The 16,521-nt window shown below is 36.7% G+C and overlaps 1 protein-coding gene across 2 annotated transcripts in view; it reads right to left on the bottom strand.

The window, feature by feature from the left end:
* UNC13C (unc-13 homolog C) overlaps positions 1-16,521 on the bottom strand; it is a 639,986-nt gene that overhangs the window by 268,505 nt on the left and 354,960 nt on the right. For both annotated transcript variants that reach the window (XM_074366154.1, XM_045506261.2), the window contains 2 exons: positions 12,914-13,141; positions 11,791-11,932 (listed from right to left, as the gene is read on the bottom strand). In XM_074366154.1, coding sequence (XP_074222255.1) covers positions 11,791-11,932; positions 12,914-13,141 — 370 coding nt within the window. The remainder of the gene's footprint in view (positions 1-11,790; positions 11,933-12,913; positions 13,142-16,521) is intronic.

Genomic DNA, 16,521 nt, shown 5'->3' with positions numbered 1-16,521 from the left:
TACCATATGTAAAAGACATGAAAATTACTAGGGACTATATCAAAAGTGATTTAAAATGTTGTACAATTAACTAATGGGTAAAATGGTCAACAAAAGTAGATGTGCCTAAGATGTCATGTTCCTTTAATTTTGAGTAATGACTTTTTATATAGAAATCAATGAGGACGCGATGAAAAATTTACATTACTTTGTACCAATTAGCCCCTCAACAAGCCTCAAGTAAGACAGTCGAGAACTTAGGGGAAAAAAGGCGGAGTCTGAGGTTTTGGCTTTACTACCTTCAACTTCAGGAAAGCCTGAGACTCATTTTTCTCAGTTTTTAAGTGTGAGGATACAAATGCCAGTGACGTTGGGTTTCTTCTAGGATTTAAATGACATTAGATGAGCAGAAGAACACTGTAAACCCCAAACTTCCAGAACACAAGGGGTGGTATTGACATGATCATTGTCACCATAGAAGCAGCAATTCTATATAGATAGATCTTCCTCGACTACTGATGGAGTTGCGTCTCGATAAACATGTCTTGTAAGTTGAAAATATGCCAAAATGCATTTAACACACCTAATCTACCAAACATCATAGCTTGGCCTCAGGACATTTACATTAATCCTCAATTGGGCAAGATTATGTAACACAAAGCCTAGTTAATAATAAAGTATTGGATATCTTATGTAATTTATTTATACTGCACTGAAAGTGAAAAGCAGAGTGGCTGTAAATGTACTGACTGTTCACCCTCATGACTGTATGGCTGACTAGGAGCTGCGCTCGCCGTCACCACCCAGCATCACAAGTACTAGACTGCATGCTGCTAGTCCGAAGAAAAAATCAAAATTCAGAATATGAAGTACAGTGTCTACTGAATGCACATTGCTTGTGCACCACTGTAAAGTCAAAAAATAAGCTGAAATATTTTAAGCTGGGAATTGTCAACCTTATCTTGAATTTCTAGAGTGTAAATGCATAACTGGAGTACTGATTCTGTTAACAAAGTGATGAAATTAATTTTCAGAAGCTTTTTAAATTTAACAGTTTTTTGAGGTATAACTGACAGACAAGTAACTGCACATATTTAAAATGCATAACTTGTTAGGTCTTGGTGTACATATTCAACCCATGTAAGCACCACCACAACTGATAGAACTGACATATCCATCACCTCCAGAAGCTTTCTTGGACTTCTTTGCAATCACTTTCTTCTATTCTTTCCCTTTCTAATTCCCTAAGCAACTAGTGATGTGATGTCTTAGATTATTAGTTTAGTATTAGTTTGCATTTTGCATTTTCTATAATTGTGTATCAATGTAATTACACTGTGTGTACTCTTTTTTCCTGAGTTCTTTCACTTAGCATAATTATTTGGAGATCTATCCAAGTTGTTGTGCATACCAATAGAGTTCATTCCCTTTCATTACTCAGTATTTCAGTCTATGAATATGGCACAACTTGTCTATCCATTCACCTACTGATGAACACCTGGGTTGTTTTCAGACTCGAGCTGTTACAAAGAAAGCAGCTCTGAGTATGTGTGAACAGCTCCTCAGAGGGCACATGCTTTCTTTTCAAGAATCCAACTGTTTTCCAAACTGGTGGTACCAGTTTACATTCTCACCGGCAACAGAGCTTTAGTTCCTCAAATCCTTGCCAACATTGGGCAACAAACAGCATAAACGTTTGCTGCCATCTTTCTCTGTACATAGTGTGTCTTTTTTCTTTAGAAGCTTTCATGATTTTCTTTCCTTTACTGGTTTTGAGCAGTCTGACTATGGTGTAATTTTTTTCATGCTTCTTATGCTTGAGATTCACTGAGCTTCTTGAGCCTGTGGGTTTATAATTTTAATTAAATTTGCAAAAAAAAAGTCCATTATTTCCTCAAATATTGTTATATCCATTTTTCTTTATTATCCTTTAGGGACCACCAATTAGGTGCTTTTTGGCTGCTTGAAGTTGTCTCAATTATTCTGTTAAGTTTTTAAATTTGTGTTTTATCTCACTTTCTTTCTATTATCATGTCTTTAGGTTCGATCATCTTTTCTTCTGCAATGTCTAATCTTCTGTCATTCCTGTTCAATGTACCTTTCATTTAACACACTGTATTTTCATTTCTAGAAGTTCAATTTCTTTATCCAGTCATCTGTCGATGGACACTTAGCTGTTTCCATGTCTTGGCTATTGTAAATAGTGCTATGAACATTGGGGTGCATGTATCTTTTCAAATTAAGGTTCCCTCTGGATACATGTCCAGGAGGGGAATGCTGGATCATATGGTAAGTTTGTTCTTAGTCTTTTGAGGAATCTCTATACTGTTTTCCATAATGGCTGCACCAATTTACATCCTCACCAACAGTATAGAAGGGTTCCTTTTTCTCCACACCTTCTCCAGCATTTATTGTTTGTGGACTTTTCAATGATGGCCGTTCTTGACTGGTGTGAGCGATATCTCATTGCAGTTTTGATTTGCATTTCTCTAACAATTAGTGATGACGAGCATCTTTTTATGTGCTTGTTGGCCATCTGGCTGTCTTCTTTGGAGAGATGTCTGTTTCAATGGAGTAGTTTTAAGGTAGATCCTTCCTTCCCACCCAGAAGGACCTGTACAGAATAATCACTATTGTCCCAAGGGTTTGCTGTTTGTAATCTAACTCTTCCCAAAAGATAGGAGGGATTTTGTTTGAATTCCACTTGATCCTCAGTTTAAAACTAAGTAAAGTACATGGTCCCCTTTATCTGGGCCTATAGAATATCATAGTGCTGTCTTCAAGGATCTGTAATGACCTGTAATTTCAAGGTTTGTTTATTGTGAATCAATTTTTTTTGGTGACCCTACATTCATATTTCATTGAATTCAGTCCAGATATCTTTCTACACTTCTTCCTCTGCTTATTATAAAACCCTTAAGTTCTGGTGTGAATCACTCACCTGAAGTAGGCGGCTCTTCTATTGGCTCCGCTATGTGTGGATGGGTAATGGCTCAACCCCATTTACTAAGTGAAGGCAATATTGGTTATTATATCCCCCCAGTTGCCAAGCATATTCACAGTGTAGACAATGATTAGTAAACAAATTTGCAGCCCCGCCAAGCATGACTACACTCCTTCTTGCTTGAGACAATTGTGCGACTATCTTCTTGACAAATGACTTCCCTGTGCCCATCCCATCACTGCAAGCTCGCTCAGACAACCGAGGAAATGCTCCCTTCCCAGGCGGCTCAGGAGTGGCCTGTGCTAGTCATCCAGGCAATAAATCAAATCCTTGATTATATTCGGGCTATCATTTTAAAATATTAACCTGCCACACTCTAAAGACGCTTTCATTTAATTGGAGTATTTAAATGCTATCTCCTAGGGAGCTTAGTTTATGCTTAATTCATTCGCAGCCCTGGGTCTAGCAGCACGTGGCATGGTAGAGAGCCTTGGGCCGGAGGCAGTCCGTGTGCCACCCCATCTGGGTAGCTGGGAACTGAACGTGAGTGGCATATACTTCAAAGAGCCAAGACAATCACGCCTCTATAAACCACAGCATTACAAGTTTCTGGTGCTTACATGTTAGAAGAGCTTTTCTGTACACTATCTTGTAACAATAACCTTACTGAGCCAAGGTGGGGAATAATTTCTGTGCACGATGCCCACTGTGAAACTGAGACTCAGAGAGATTAGGGGGTTTCCTGGAGGTCATGAAGCACACTGGGACCAGAACAGTTCTGAAACTCAGCTTTACAAACATGAAGGTCAGATAGCTTTCTGGCATAATGGAAAATCACTCAAGTCAGTACTTTCCACAGACCCAGTACAGTGCTTTGTATGTAACGGACACTCAGGAAGTGTGGGCAGAATTTAACTGATACCCCACTAAGCAAGCGGACCTGGATTTTGAGTCAATACATGATTAGAATATTTAAACACCACTGTGATGCCTATTCAACACCATCTTAAGCAAACGAGGTCATGTATGCACTCCTCCCACAGGCAACGGATTGACTAGACTGTTATTAAAATAACTCTTTACTTCAATGGCTAATACCAATCAGAAAAAGACAGCCAACACACGCTGCCTACTGCCCCTTCAGGAGGGAGTTGGCTTGAAATTTTGTTTTTATTTCATTTTAGCAATGAGGCACCTAGACTATAGAGTTTTCTAGAAAGCACAGTATCAACACAGAGAACACATGCAAGTCTCCTCACCACAAAACATCTTATTCAACTGGGCAGACTCTACTGCCATTGTCTCTCTAGAGCCCAGTGGGAGAAACTTACTCCTTTTCCTCCAGAGAACGGTTTACGATAAGTATAAAGCATCTCATTAACTGTAGCACGGGAAAATAAAATCAAATGTCATAATTAATTATGAAATGATCAAATATGTAACTTACTAGGAAGAAAAAGCAGAGATAATGAGCACCTTAGATTTACTAATATTTTAGCGTTTTCAAATCACTTTGATGTATACTGTCTTAATCCTCACATGATTATTTTAAGAATTACACAATTACACATATTTACAGCCCCTCCTAACCCGTTTTTCTGCAAGGGCTTAATTGGTCATGCTCTGTTCTCTGTAAACACTCTCCAGAGTGCTGCATTCCACAATCACACAATATCCGCGGTCTTGCAAAGATTAAAATTTCAAACTTTCTTTTTTTATGGTAAGAGGGTAAAATTAAAATTGAAATTACTTAGCGTTAATCTCTTGAGGGCATCAAAGTGTCATTAATGGGGGAACAACTAAGCTTTCAAGCAAAAAGAAAAAAAGAAAAATGACTTCATCTGCATTGTCATCTTATCAGCTTTGTGACTGCCTGCCTGGTTCAGGCCAACTGCAGGTTTTCTGAAGGAGGAGTTTGAAGGTGGGAAACAATACACTTTTTAATTTCTACTTGTATCTTATTTTTGGCTTCACAATAGGGGGCTGCTTCATAGTCTTGGCTCTACTATAACCAAAGCTTTGATTTTCTCATCAGTAAAATGAGGGAGTTGAAGAAAACCATCCGTCAATATTTTGCCCAGTCTCAACTCTCTGATTCTTATTTCAGCTGTGCTTCTTTCCCACAGCACCTTGCTCATCAGACATCTCTTGGCCTCACTATTCAGAATGGAACTTTGTTGATTTGAAGGTATCACTGCTACGTTTGCTCTAAGTCCTGAATCTCAGAACAAAGAATGTGATCATGTTCTGAACGCTAATAATAATGATGCAAGTGCCACTGTCAATGCTTCACAAGTGACAAAAGCTCTATATATGTTATCTCAACAAATACATCAATCGTATGAGGTATGTATTATCCCACCTTTTCGTACAAGAGAAGCTAAAGCTCAGACTTTAAGGAGATTGCCCAAAATGCAAACTAAAGCGGAACCATCAATAAGACATCCTGTTTTCAGAATGTCGGGACACGTTTTTCCACTCCAGTTCACAGGGCAGGGCTGCCAAGGTAGTGGGAGGCACGGATGAGCTCAACTGTGTCATGTATGCATTTTTTTAAATCTGCACATAAATTCACTAGGAACTCATCACTTCTGCAAAAGAACACCCCTTGTAAAGGAAGATAAGTTTGCCATTTTCATGGTAAAATGAAAACATTATGCATAAGAAGATTCAAAACAGTGACACAGAACCTCAATAATATAAATGGAATTTTGTAGTTTAGGTAACTGTCAACAAAAATAATTACTATTGGAAGTTCAGGCATTCATTTTCAATCTTTTAGAAGGAGTGAAATAGAAAAATTTGGGGAGCATCATTTCATTTACAGCTCATAAACATTTTGTCAGTAAAGTAAAAAATATTGTGAAAAATATGCAAATTATATATATGTTTATACTATATGCACAGCAGAGTGCAATAAACTCAAATTTGTATTTCTTCCCCCTTGAAAATACTGTTGTTTAAAAAATAGATATATTATTCTTGCCAGTGGAGATGGTGCCTTCTATCAAAAGGAGAACAGGCATGCAGTATAGTGAATTATATGAAAGGCTGCCAATTAGAAAACTGATCATTCATATTTTAACTGTTCACTCCAATATACTCACCCCAGGAATTGTGACGCTTCCTAGCCTGCCCAGTGGGAACAAACACTATTCCTGACCTGAATGAGGACTGGGCACTGAGGTCTCTAATTCTTTTGGGTGGACTTTATCTTCGTCTTGGGCAGTTTCCTCACATGAATGTACTTACCATTATTCAGCTGATTTGTCAAGGGAGACACTTTGCAGAATTAAGAAAAGAAAAAAAAAAACAGAAGAAATATTTGTACTACTGTATTTCTTTAAATGGATGCTTTATTTCATTGACTGCAGCTGGCAACCTATGGACTAATTATCTCCAGAAGTGACATGCTGTTTGACATTTTCTGTGCTTGCTCTCATACTGTTCTGTTTTGTTTTGCTTATCAATTTAATTCAGAGTCCCAGACTTTCTAGGCCAGTCAAGAAAGAGTAAAAAGAATGAGAGATTCCTCCCATGTGAAAAATCAAAAAGTGAGCAAAATATAGAATACACTGTTTTTCAGTACACTGAAGATCTGTCAGTGAAGAGTGATTTCAGGGAGTTTCCAGGCCATTGTGCAAAGAGAGGAAACCCAGGTGGGGTCCACTGGATTCTCCTGAGTTGGAAAGACAGAGATGAAAAGCTGAGAAACCCAATGCAGCTAGAGGTCACATGGCATACGATCAAAAAGAAGACAACTGAACAAAGAAAACTCCAACAATTTGCTGCAGGCTCATCCTGAGCAATCAACTGAGTAAGAGCGCATGCATGGGCTAAAACCACCCAAGGCCAGGTTAAAAGCCATCAAAAGGATTAGATGTAACAGTGCCCCACAGTCACCAAGGCCAGAAATAGTGCTTGAGTCTACTGCACATCATCATTCACGAGTCAGGAGGTACGCAAGTGTCTTGCTTCAGTATCAAGGAACAATTAGCCTGAAGTTGAATGCTACTTCATTACCATTGAGCACATTTTTAAAAGCAAGACCTAAAGAACCAAATGGTTTCCATATAACTTAACTATGTCTCAAAACAAGGCTCAAGAATATTTACAGAATGCCAAAAATACCCAGCAACCACAAGGTAATATTCACAATGTCTGTCATCCAGTATAAAAGACCAGACACATGAAGTAGCAGAACAATATGACACAAAACGAGGACAAAAACCTATTACTCAAAGCTGACCAAGAATGGACACTGATGTCAGTTAGAAGTGGCAGTCAAGGACATCAAAACAGTCACTGTAAGTACTGCATGAATCAAAAAGTTAAGTAGAGAAAGACAATGTCGGGGAATGAGAAAAGAAACCACAGAGAGAGCAAGTATTTTCAAAAGGCTCATGTGATAAAATCTTTTATCCAAAATATTCCAACAACCCTTAAAACTCAATAATAAACAACCTGATTTAAAAATGAGCCAGAAACCTTAACAGACACCTCACTAAAGAAGACACACAGGATGGCAAAACAGCAAATGAAAAAGTGCTCCATAACGTATGTCAGAAATGAAACGCAAAATAAAACAAGATACCACTATGTACCTATTAGAACAGCCAAAATGCGAAACACGAACAATGCCACATGCTAGAGAGGATATGGAACAACAGAAACTTATTTATTACTTGTGAGAATGCAAAATGGTATAGCCACTTTGGAAGGCAACTTGGCAGGTTTTCTGTTGTTGTTGTTCTTTGTTTTTTTTAACAAAACTAAACACACTCTTAACACATGATCACAATTGTGCTCCTTGGCACTTTTCCTAAGGAGCCGAAAACATGTCCATGTAAAAACCTGCATAGCAGTTTTATTCATAATTGCTAAAACTAGGAAGTAACAAAGATGTTTTTCAGTAGGTGAATGGATAAACAAACCGTGGTAATCCAAACAGTGAATTATTATTCAGTGCTAAAAAGAAAGATACTCTCAAGCCATGAAAAGACACGGAGGAACCTTGGATGCATATGACTAAATGAAAATAAAGTCAATCTGGAAAGGCTACATACTTTATGATTCTTACCATATGACACTGTAGAAAAGGCAAAACTACGGAGACAGTAAAAAGATCAGTGGTTGCAAGGGATTTGGGGAGGGAGGAAGAATTAACAGGTGAAGCACAGAGGATTTTTAAGGCAGTGAAAATACTCTATATGATACCATAATGATGGATACACGTCATCATACATTTGTCCAAACAGGATGTAAATCACTAAAAGAAATGTGATGTAAACTGCAGACTTTGGGTGATTATAATGTGTCAATGTAGATTTATCAGTGTTAACAATATACTCCCCATCCTGGTGGGAGACGGTGATAATACAGCAAGACAAAGCACACGTGGGGATGGCAGGCATATGGGAAACCATTATACCTTCTCAGTTCTCCTGTGACCTTAAGACTCTTGCCCTCCATATAAAACCTTCATTAAAAAAAAAAAAGTTAAGTGGAGGCATGAAAGATGCCAAGACCCAATTTGAACTTCCTGACATGGAAACTAAAATATCTGAGATAAAAAGACAATGGCTTGGATTAACAGTAGATTAGACATTACAGAAGAAAAGGTTAGTGAATTTAAACACATAGTAATTGAAATAATTTAAAGTGAAACAGAAAAGAGGGGTGGGTGAGGGAGGGGAGAGATAGAAAATGAACAAACAGAGCATTAGTGGACTGGGGACAACTTCAAGATGCCAAATATATGTCTAAGTGAAATCTCCAAAATAAAAGGGCAGAAGGAATAGCTAAAGGAATAATGGCCAAAATTTTCCTAATTTTAAAGAAAACTGCAGACTTACAGGCCCAAGTAGCTCAATAAACCCTAAGTACCAGAAACACAAAGACAATTACAACACGGCACATCATAATAAAACTATGCACATGAGTAAGGAAAATATAAACTCCAAGGCAATTATGGGAGGAAAAAGATACATACAGAGGAACAGAAAAAGAGGGTAACAACAGATTTCTCATTGAAAAGAAGAAAAAAATGCAAACTTAAAGACAATGGAACAGTGTCTTCTAAAATAGATGTTGAAAATGACATTCAGAATCATATGATAATCTCAAAAGATGCAATAAAAGCACTAAACAAAATACAGCATCAGTTTCTGATCAAAACTTTCCGGTGTACTGGAAATAGAAGATGCTGTCTTAACTGGAAAAGTGGCATCTACAATAAGGCTACAGCTAATATCATAGTTAATCAAGAAAGGAACAGCTTCCATCTAAGAATGGGAACAAGGCCAGATGTCTGCTCTTATCACTTTCACCTGGCATTATACTGGAAGTCTTAGCTAAGGCAATCAAAACTGTATCAGGCTGTGTGTGTGTGTGTGTGCACGTGTGTGTGTGCGCACGTGTGTGTGTGTGATGATAAAGTGATTAAAAATTCACAGAAAAATTCAAAGATTCTAAAATAGATAAAACTTTGAAAAAAAAGAAAAAGTTGGAGAACTTAACACTAGCTGATTTTAAGAAGTAAAGCTATAGTAATCAAGATTGTGCATTAAAAAAAAAAGACTGTGTGGTACTGACATATAGATAAAGAGATCACAGTGAACAATGCAGAAAGTGCTCCACACATATCAATACTGAGAGCTGAAGTTTATCAGAGGTGCAAAAACAGCTTAGTAGAGAAAGAATAGTGCTCTCAAAAATGGTTCAGGAACCACTGGGTATCCATACCCAGAATAATGAACTTGGGGTCTATAACTTACACCACATTAAAAAATCATCTCAAAATGTATAGTCGACCTCAATGTAAAATATAAAAACCTTGTATAAAAATTCAAAAACAATAAAAATGGGCAAAATATTTGGACAGGTAAGTAAGTAAAAACTAATTTGGACAGTAACCAGGTATGGATAGCACATAAACACATTACAAGATGCTCCAAATCATCAGTCACTAGAGAAATGCAAAATACAACCACTATAACACTACACATGTATTAGAATGGCTAAAATGTAAAAGGCTGGCTTTACCAAGTGTTGGAAGGATATTTAAGACCTGGAACTTCCATACATTGGTGTGAAAACGTAAACCAGTACAATCATCTGGGAAGAGTCTTAAAAATTAAACACACTCCTAATATATGTTCCAGCCATTCTACTCTTAGGTACTTATTCAAGAGAAATGTAAACTTATGTCCATACAAATATTTGTACACAAGTGTTCCTAACAGCTTTACTTTGTAACAGTTAAAGACTAGAGACAAACTAAATGGCCAAAGGTGACTGCATAAACAGTTACTATTTTAATACAGTGAAAATGCTACATAGCAATAAAAAGAAATGAATTATTGCTAAACCCTACACATGGATGGATCTCAAAATAACTGTGCTGAATAAAAGGAACCACGCAAGAGAAGGACACATACTATACAATCTATTTATATAAAATTCTAGAAATGAAAAATAAAAAATATTCTATAGCATTATAAAGCAAATCAGTGACTATCTTCTGGGGAGTCAGGAGGGGTGGCAACAATGAGACATGAAGAACCTTTTTGGGGTGATAGATAAGCTCATTTTCTTGTCTATGGTGGTGGTTTCATGGGAATATTCACATGTCAAAACTTAAATTGTACATTTTAAATACATAGACTTTGTTTTTTTTAAATTATACCATAATAAAGCCATTTTTAAACGTTCAAATTTCCATATCCCCCTAAGAAATCAGAAGCTTTAGCCGCATTGTATTTGCATGATCACACAGAGATGGAAGTTGTCTCTTTACTGAGTCACTTGCTCTCAACTTTGTCACAGTCCCTGTCCTTCCCCTTTGTGGTCCTTATCCTGCTTTATTCATGTACTTGACTGCGTTAGGAGTAAGAATTTATGACTATGAATCGATTTCTTGTCCTCTGTTAATAAACAAAGAGATATTAATACGGTTTTTCCCAGCAATCTGAAAGGCGTAATCATCCCAATCTCCCAGTTCTTTCTATGGCACTCACTGTTGTTTGATTCCCGTTGATTTTCCAACCCTTTTCTTAGCACTCCCCTCACTAGCCAATATACACAGGAAACTCTCTATTTCATATACACTACTGTCCACATTCCCAAACAAGACTGTATGTGTTGGGTTTGCTTACTTTTTAGCATGTTAATGAGATTCATGTTTAAACCATTAACAAAGAAAGGAGGAAAGAAAAAGAACAGTCCGCCTTTCAACGCATAGGGATTTTCATTTCTACCAAACGGTAATTGGGTGTCATCTTATCTCTCTCTAAGGAGGAGTGAGGGAAAGAAAAGAACCCTCGACAGAAAAAAAAATGATTTCTTGTGGTCTGGTACAAGATACAAGAAGCTTAAAAATAAATGACCTCACAGAAAATGAGAGGTTTTCAAAGTTACCATCAAGCATTTCATCAATACAGGCTGGTGTACGCGTGATGGGTCAGCTGACACCCAAAGTCCTTCTACTGCCTTTAGTCATAAATCTTCAGATGTCAAGATACTGCTGGATCAAGCCTGTCAATTCCTTGCTATGCTGGGTCAATTCCAGTTACAGACCATGTTGTCATCTTTTTTCCCTGTAAAGTCACCCCAGCCGTGCCACATTTTGGAGTATTCTTTTTATTCACTTGCTTCCGAAGATGAAGAATAACAAGCATCATGAGACTACTAAGTGAAGTCATAATATTAGTTTCACTTTTTGTAATTTCTGCATAGAATTAAATTTTCTTAATCTAATTAACACAATTAAGATATAAGCTAATTATTGCTTATGTATTTTGCACACCTGTCTTAACATTTTTCTCAAATATTTTAGCATTTGTAATAGTTGCACATTATATACTTACAAATAAAACTTCTCATCCCATACTGGATTCAAGTTTCCAAAAATGGTTTTAGTCCTTCTTTTGTTCTTTCCAACTTGAACTGTAACATAGGGGTCACTTGACCCCGTTTTGTCCTTTGCCTGCAAGCCTTGTGCAGAAACCACTGAAACAAACCAAATTAACGCTTTTAATATAAAGATTTACTCAGCAGCCAAAAAATGATAATAAAGGAAACAGTTTCTATTACTTTGTCCCCGGGATTTGCAGATACATCCCCACTGCTTTCATTCTTATAAAGCACAGGACTTAAAAAAATGTTTAATAAAAGAATGAGTCACTGAATATTAAAGCCTTCCTTTGACTAATACACTCTTTGCCTGTAATAAATAGTAGCTATATACGTATATACACATATACATATTAGCGATTTACTCGTATATATTACTGTAAACATGTATAGAGAAATGAGAATGTACATACAAGAAGGAAATGACCCAATGGAATTCAAAGGTCTGTGATTTGCTATGTATTTATCTAGTTATGGGTTTGCTGTCAGTATTGATCAACTCAACTCAGTGCAAAAAGCATCTTTACTTTGCCTTGTGAATACAGTGTGAGTAAGTGAAGAGGCTTGGTAAATACTAGCATGGTAACATACGCACTTGCTGTTACTGCTACAAGCAACTTCAGAAGTTCAAATTACTAGACATCACTAAACTCAAACTGCCTTGACTCAAGGATCAAATGGATGAAGGACATCGATTCCCAGAGTAAGCAAAACGGTATTTCTTTTCGCATTAAGAAAAACTGACTGAAGAGATTCCTGGCCTCCCTTGTCATTCGTCAGTGGCAGGCAGCAACAGAATTATGCTCCTGTAACTGAAGGATGTTGATGAACATAATGGAAAACAGAACTTTCTTCCTCTGGGAGAGCTTCTGATGAGAATAAGACACAGACTGAAGTTACTTCAATTATCTAGCATATATTTAGAAATTTGAAGTCTAAATTAGATTTCTTGTCAATATTGACAAGACTGAAAAATTCTACTCTTTCTTTAACCTGTAACTATTATTAGCAGTGATTTCTAAGACATAGAAAAATTTCATTGTGGACTAAAAAAATTTTGTAAAGACTTATTTTTACCTGTAATGGTTATTTTTGCTGACCACTTAGATGTCCCGTCCAGGACACTCTGTTTGGCCGCCTTTGTGTACTGCACAAAATCTTCTTTAGAAATCTGAAACATTTCCTGAATGACTTCAAATACCTCTGGCCTGTTTTTCTCCCTGATCTTCATTCTTTCTTTCATAGCCGTGATAATGGTCTGAGTCTTGTCTTCTGCACCATGCTTAGAACTCTTTTCAGCTGCTCCTATAATAGAAAAATCAATGGTGATGTAAGTATACATGAAGTTACTTTTTGATGGTCCAAGAGAGGGAGGGGGAAAAGAAAAGGAGAACATGAGAATGAATGAATGCTTTCATTTTCAGGAGGCAGGCAGGGTGGCTTTTTCACAAAATATCAAGAGAATAAGCACTAGGTGGAGATTTAGAACAACCCACCCTTGTGTTAGTGGCAAGTAAATGGACTTCAATGATCCCAGTTTTTTTCAGCTGAATTATTGAACTGAGTCACGGCTGTGCAAATATTGGGTCTGAATTTTCAAAAGCAAATTTCAAAACCAAAAAGAATGTACACAATCAAATGTGTTATATATACCACTGGTATTTACTCAATGGGTAACCAAAACAAAACTGAGAAACAGACTGAATGAATATGGCAGCCACCCTGCCTGCCTCCTGAAAATGAAATGGCAAATGTCATTTGAAAGTCATTATTTCAAACACTTGTGTTCATCTAAAGCACCTAATTATTTGTATTGATGAGATTTATAATGAAAAGCTTACATTTTTTTCCTTGCAAAATAAATGACCACCACTATTTGTTATATTGAAATGTAGGGTAAGGTTTTACTTGGAATAAAAGTGATTCTGCTATTTAAAATGGATTTGGAAACCACTGGGCTAGATGACCTCTCAAGTACCTCATGGACCACAGACTTGAACTCTTCATTTTATGATGTGGCCATAGCTTTAAACAGGCTGAATTTTTACTTTCCACTCAAAACCCTTTTTTGATTTCTAGGACATTATTTTTTAAGATTAGTCTCAACTTTCTGGGCATTTTTGTGTATAACACAAATCCTGGCAGTGAAGGATTTCCAAAAGCCAACTCTGGGGTCCCTTGCCTTCTCTGACTGCCAGCCAGACAGTCCTGGTGCTCTGTGTGGCCTCTGGGTTACTCAATATTCCAAGAATAGTGGGCCTTAATTGTAATTCTCATAATCCCTTACTGAGTTTGAAGTAGGAAAGCAAAAGCCCACATATCAGGGTCTGTGGGAAATGCCACCACTGAAACCTTTTTTTTTTTTTTTTTTTTTTTTGGCACAGAAGCAACTGAGATGCAGTGAAAATAAGAAAACTTGTCTTTATAGGAATTGTAATTTTTTACCTACATGACTCTAAATATTGTCCAACCCGTATTATACTTTTTGAAATATATTTCTGAAATAGGCATAATAATATCTCATAAAATGTTTAAAGAGTGAATGTGATAATTTATCTGTACAATTCCCACCACAAAGGATAGCCTCAGTAATCTTTGAATCTAATTCTGTGAATCTTATGCTCAATTTAAAAGTTGATCAGAAAAGGAAAGGTCAACTATCACTCCCCTTTATAATAAATACATATAAAATTTGACAGCAGTGATTGGTGAAAATCTTCATTTAAGAGATGAATATTCTAGTGGTAGGAAGAACAGTTACCCTGTCTTTTCTGTTTTAAACTTTGAGGAGTTAAACCATATTTTAAAAGAATAGTAAAAATTACTGTACTCCATTTAAGATGTAATTTGAAAGGACATTCTAAATGCCCTAGTCATCTGCTGAAACATGCCCTAGGACAGCTGTGAATTGTGTACCCTCAAGCAACTAAGCATGTTTGTAATTCATCAATAATGGCTTAACTCCAAAATGCATAATTTTTATGAAGCAAAATTAGCTTAGGCCATGTAGCTGCGACTCCCCACCTAACATTTTACTTCAAGTATTAGCTTATTCATTGAATAGAAAGGACAGCAGTTGTGTGAAAGTCATCTGCAAGATTCAAATTGCCTCAGAAGTCTGATTTGTAAAGGCCATCTTAAGAACGTGCCAAGGGTTAGAAGTGTTATAAAAATGCCGACTTCCCCCAAATTTCTAAACAACTATTATGGCTGTGGCTATTAATGCCATCAAAGCTCTAGCAGAGTGTTAAAGCTCCAAGAGTTTATAATGTATTTTGCGTCATTTTTCTAAATTCTGGAAGAGCCAACTGACCACCACCCACAGAATACATGCTCAGTCCAGCAATAACTCCCAAATTCAAGGCTGAAATGTCAAGAGATTTTTCTTCCGAAGAAATCAAATCTCTGTACTTAATGACTGACTCTTGAATTCTTTTAAAAAATTCATTAGAAAAGCCTGACAATTGGCTTTGAAAGCCTTCACCAACACTCTTGACTTTGGAGCATCTACTCTGATATGTACAGACAACAGACAGACCCCTGTGTTGTGAAATAGCCAACTTATGTTTGAGTCTCTTATCTGCTCTTTCTAGAAAAGATATGTAGCTATTTATTTATTTATTTATTTAGTGTCATCAGCTTTCTTTTTTCCTTCTACATTTCTAAAAATATGCTTTATTGGATTTTCCTTCTGAGCTACAGTGGCAAAAGTATGTTCCTTGAAACAAGTCAAACAGCAGAGGTGAATGAAGAAAATGCCAGATCTCCTTCTCTGCTTTTTTTCCCAGAAGTTATACTCCATTTACAGTTATTATAAAATACTGGCTGTATCCCCTGCGTGTACAATATCCTTGTGGTTTGTTTATACCTAATAGTTTCTAGCTCTTATTCTCCTACCCCTCTCTTGCCCCCTCCTCCTTTTCCTTTCCCCCCGGTAACCACTGGTTTGTTCTCTCTGTGAATCTGTTTTCTTGTTGTTGTTACATTCACTAGTTTGTTGTAACTTTAGATTCCATATATAAGTGATATTAATACAGTAGTTGTCTTTCTTTGACCTGTTTCACTTAGCATATTGCCTTCCAAGTCCATCTATGTTCCCATAAAGGGCAAAATTTCACTTAGAAAGATATGTAGCTTTTTAAAAGTTCTACTTTTATATTTTTGATCCAAAGAAAATGATTCAAATTAAATTTATTTAGTTCAGGGATACAAAGGCAAATTCGTAATTTCTGTCACTCATCTACAACTACTTTTCATTGCCTGGTTACTTATTGAACCCACATATCTTATTTTTCTAATAAAACTATTTCTTAAATGTTTTCAATTTGTTGTGAATTTCCAACTCTTTAGGCTTATTTTCCTTCAGGCTTATTCAGGGATAGAAAGATTTGTATTTACACTAGTCTTCCTTCAAAGTGTGTAGCACATCTATCAGCTTCACTGAAATACAGTTGCATGCCAACCAGAGATCAACAATAAATGAGATCAAAAGAGATTATACAGTGAAAGCACTTTGTAAAGAGTATTACCGTATCCAAAGGGGATGCATCTCTGTTACCATTAAAAACACCTGACTGACAGATCCGACAAAACAATTATGTATAACAAAACTGCAAGAGAATTCAACCTTAGACAGAGGCAAACTTTCCCTACATGGTTCTTTTTTCACTTAATTTAATAGGACA

Source organism: Camelus bactrianus, chromosome 6 (genome assembly GCF_048773025.1).
Source record: "Camelus bactrianus isolate YW-2024 breed Bactrian camel chromosome 6, ASM4877302v1, whole genome shotgun sequence".
In the NCBI taxonomy this organism is placed as follows: domain Eukaryota; kingdom Metazoa; phylum Chordata; class Mammalia; order Artiodactyla; family Camelidae; genus Camelus; species Camelus bactrianus.
This window is presented reverse-complemented; position numbering and strand designations above follow the sequence as displayed.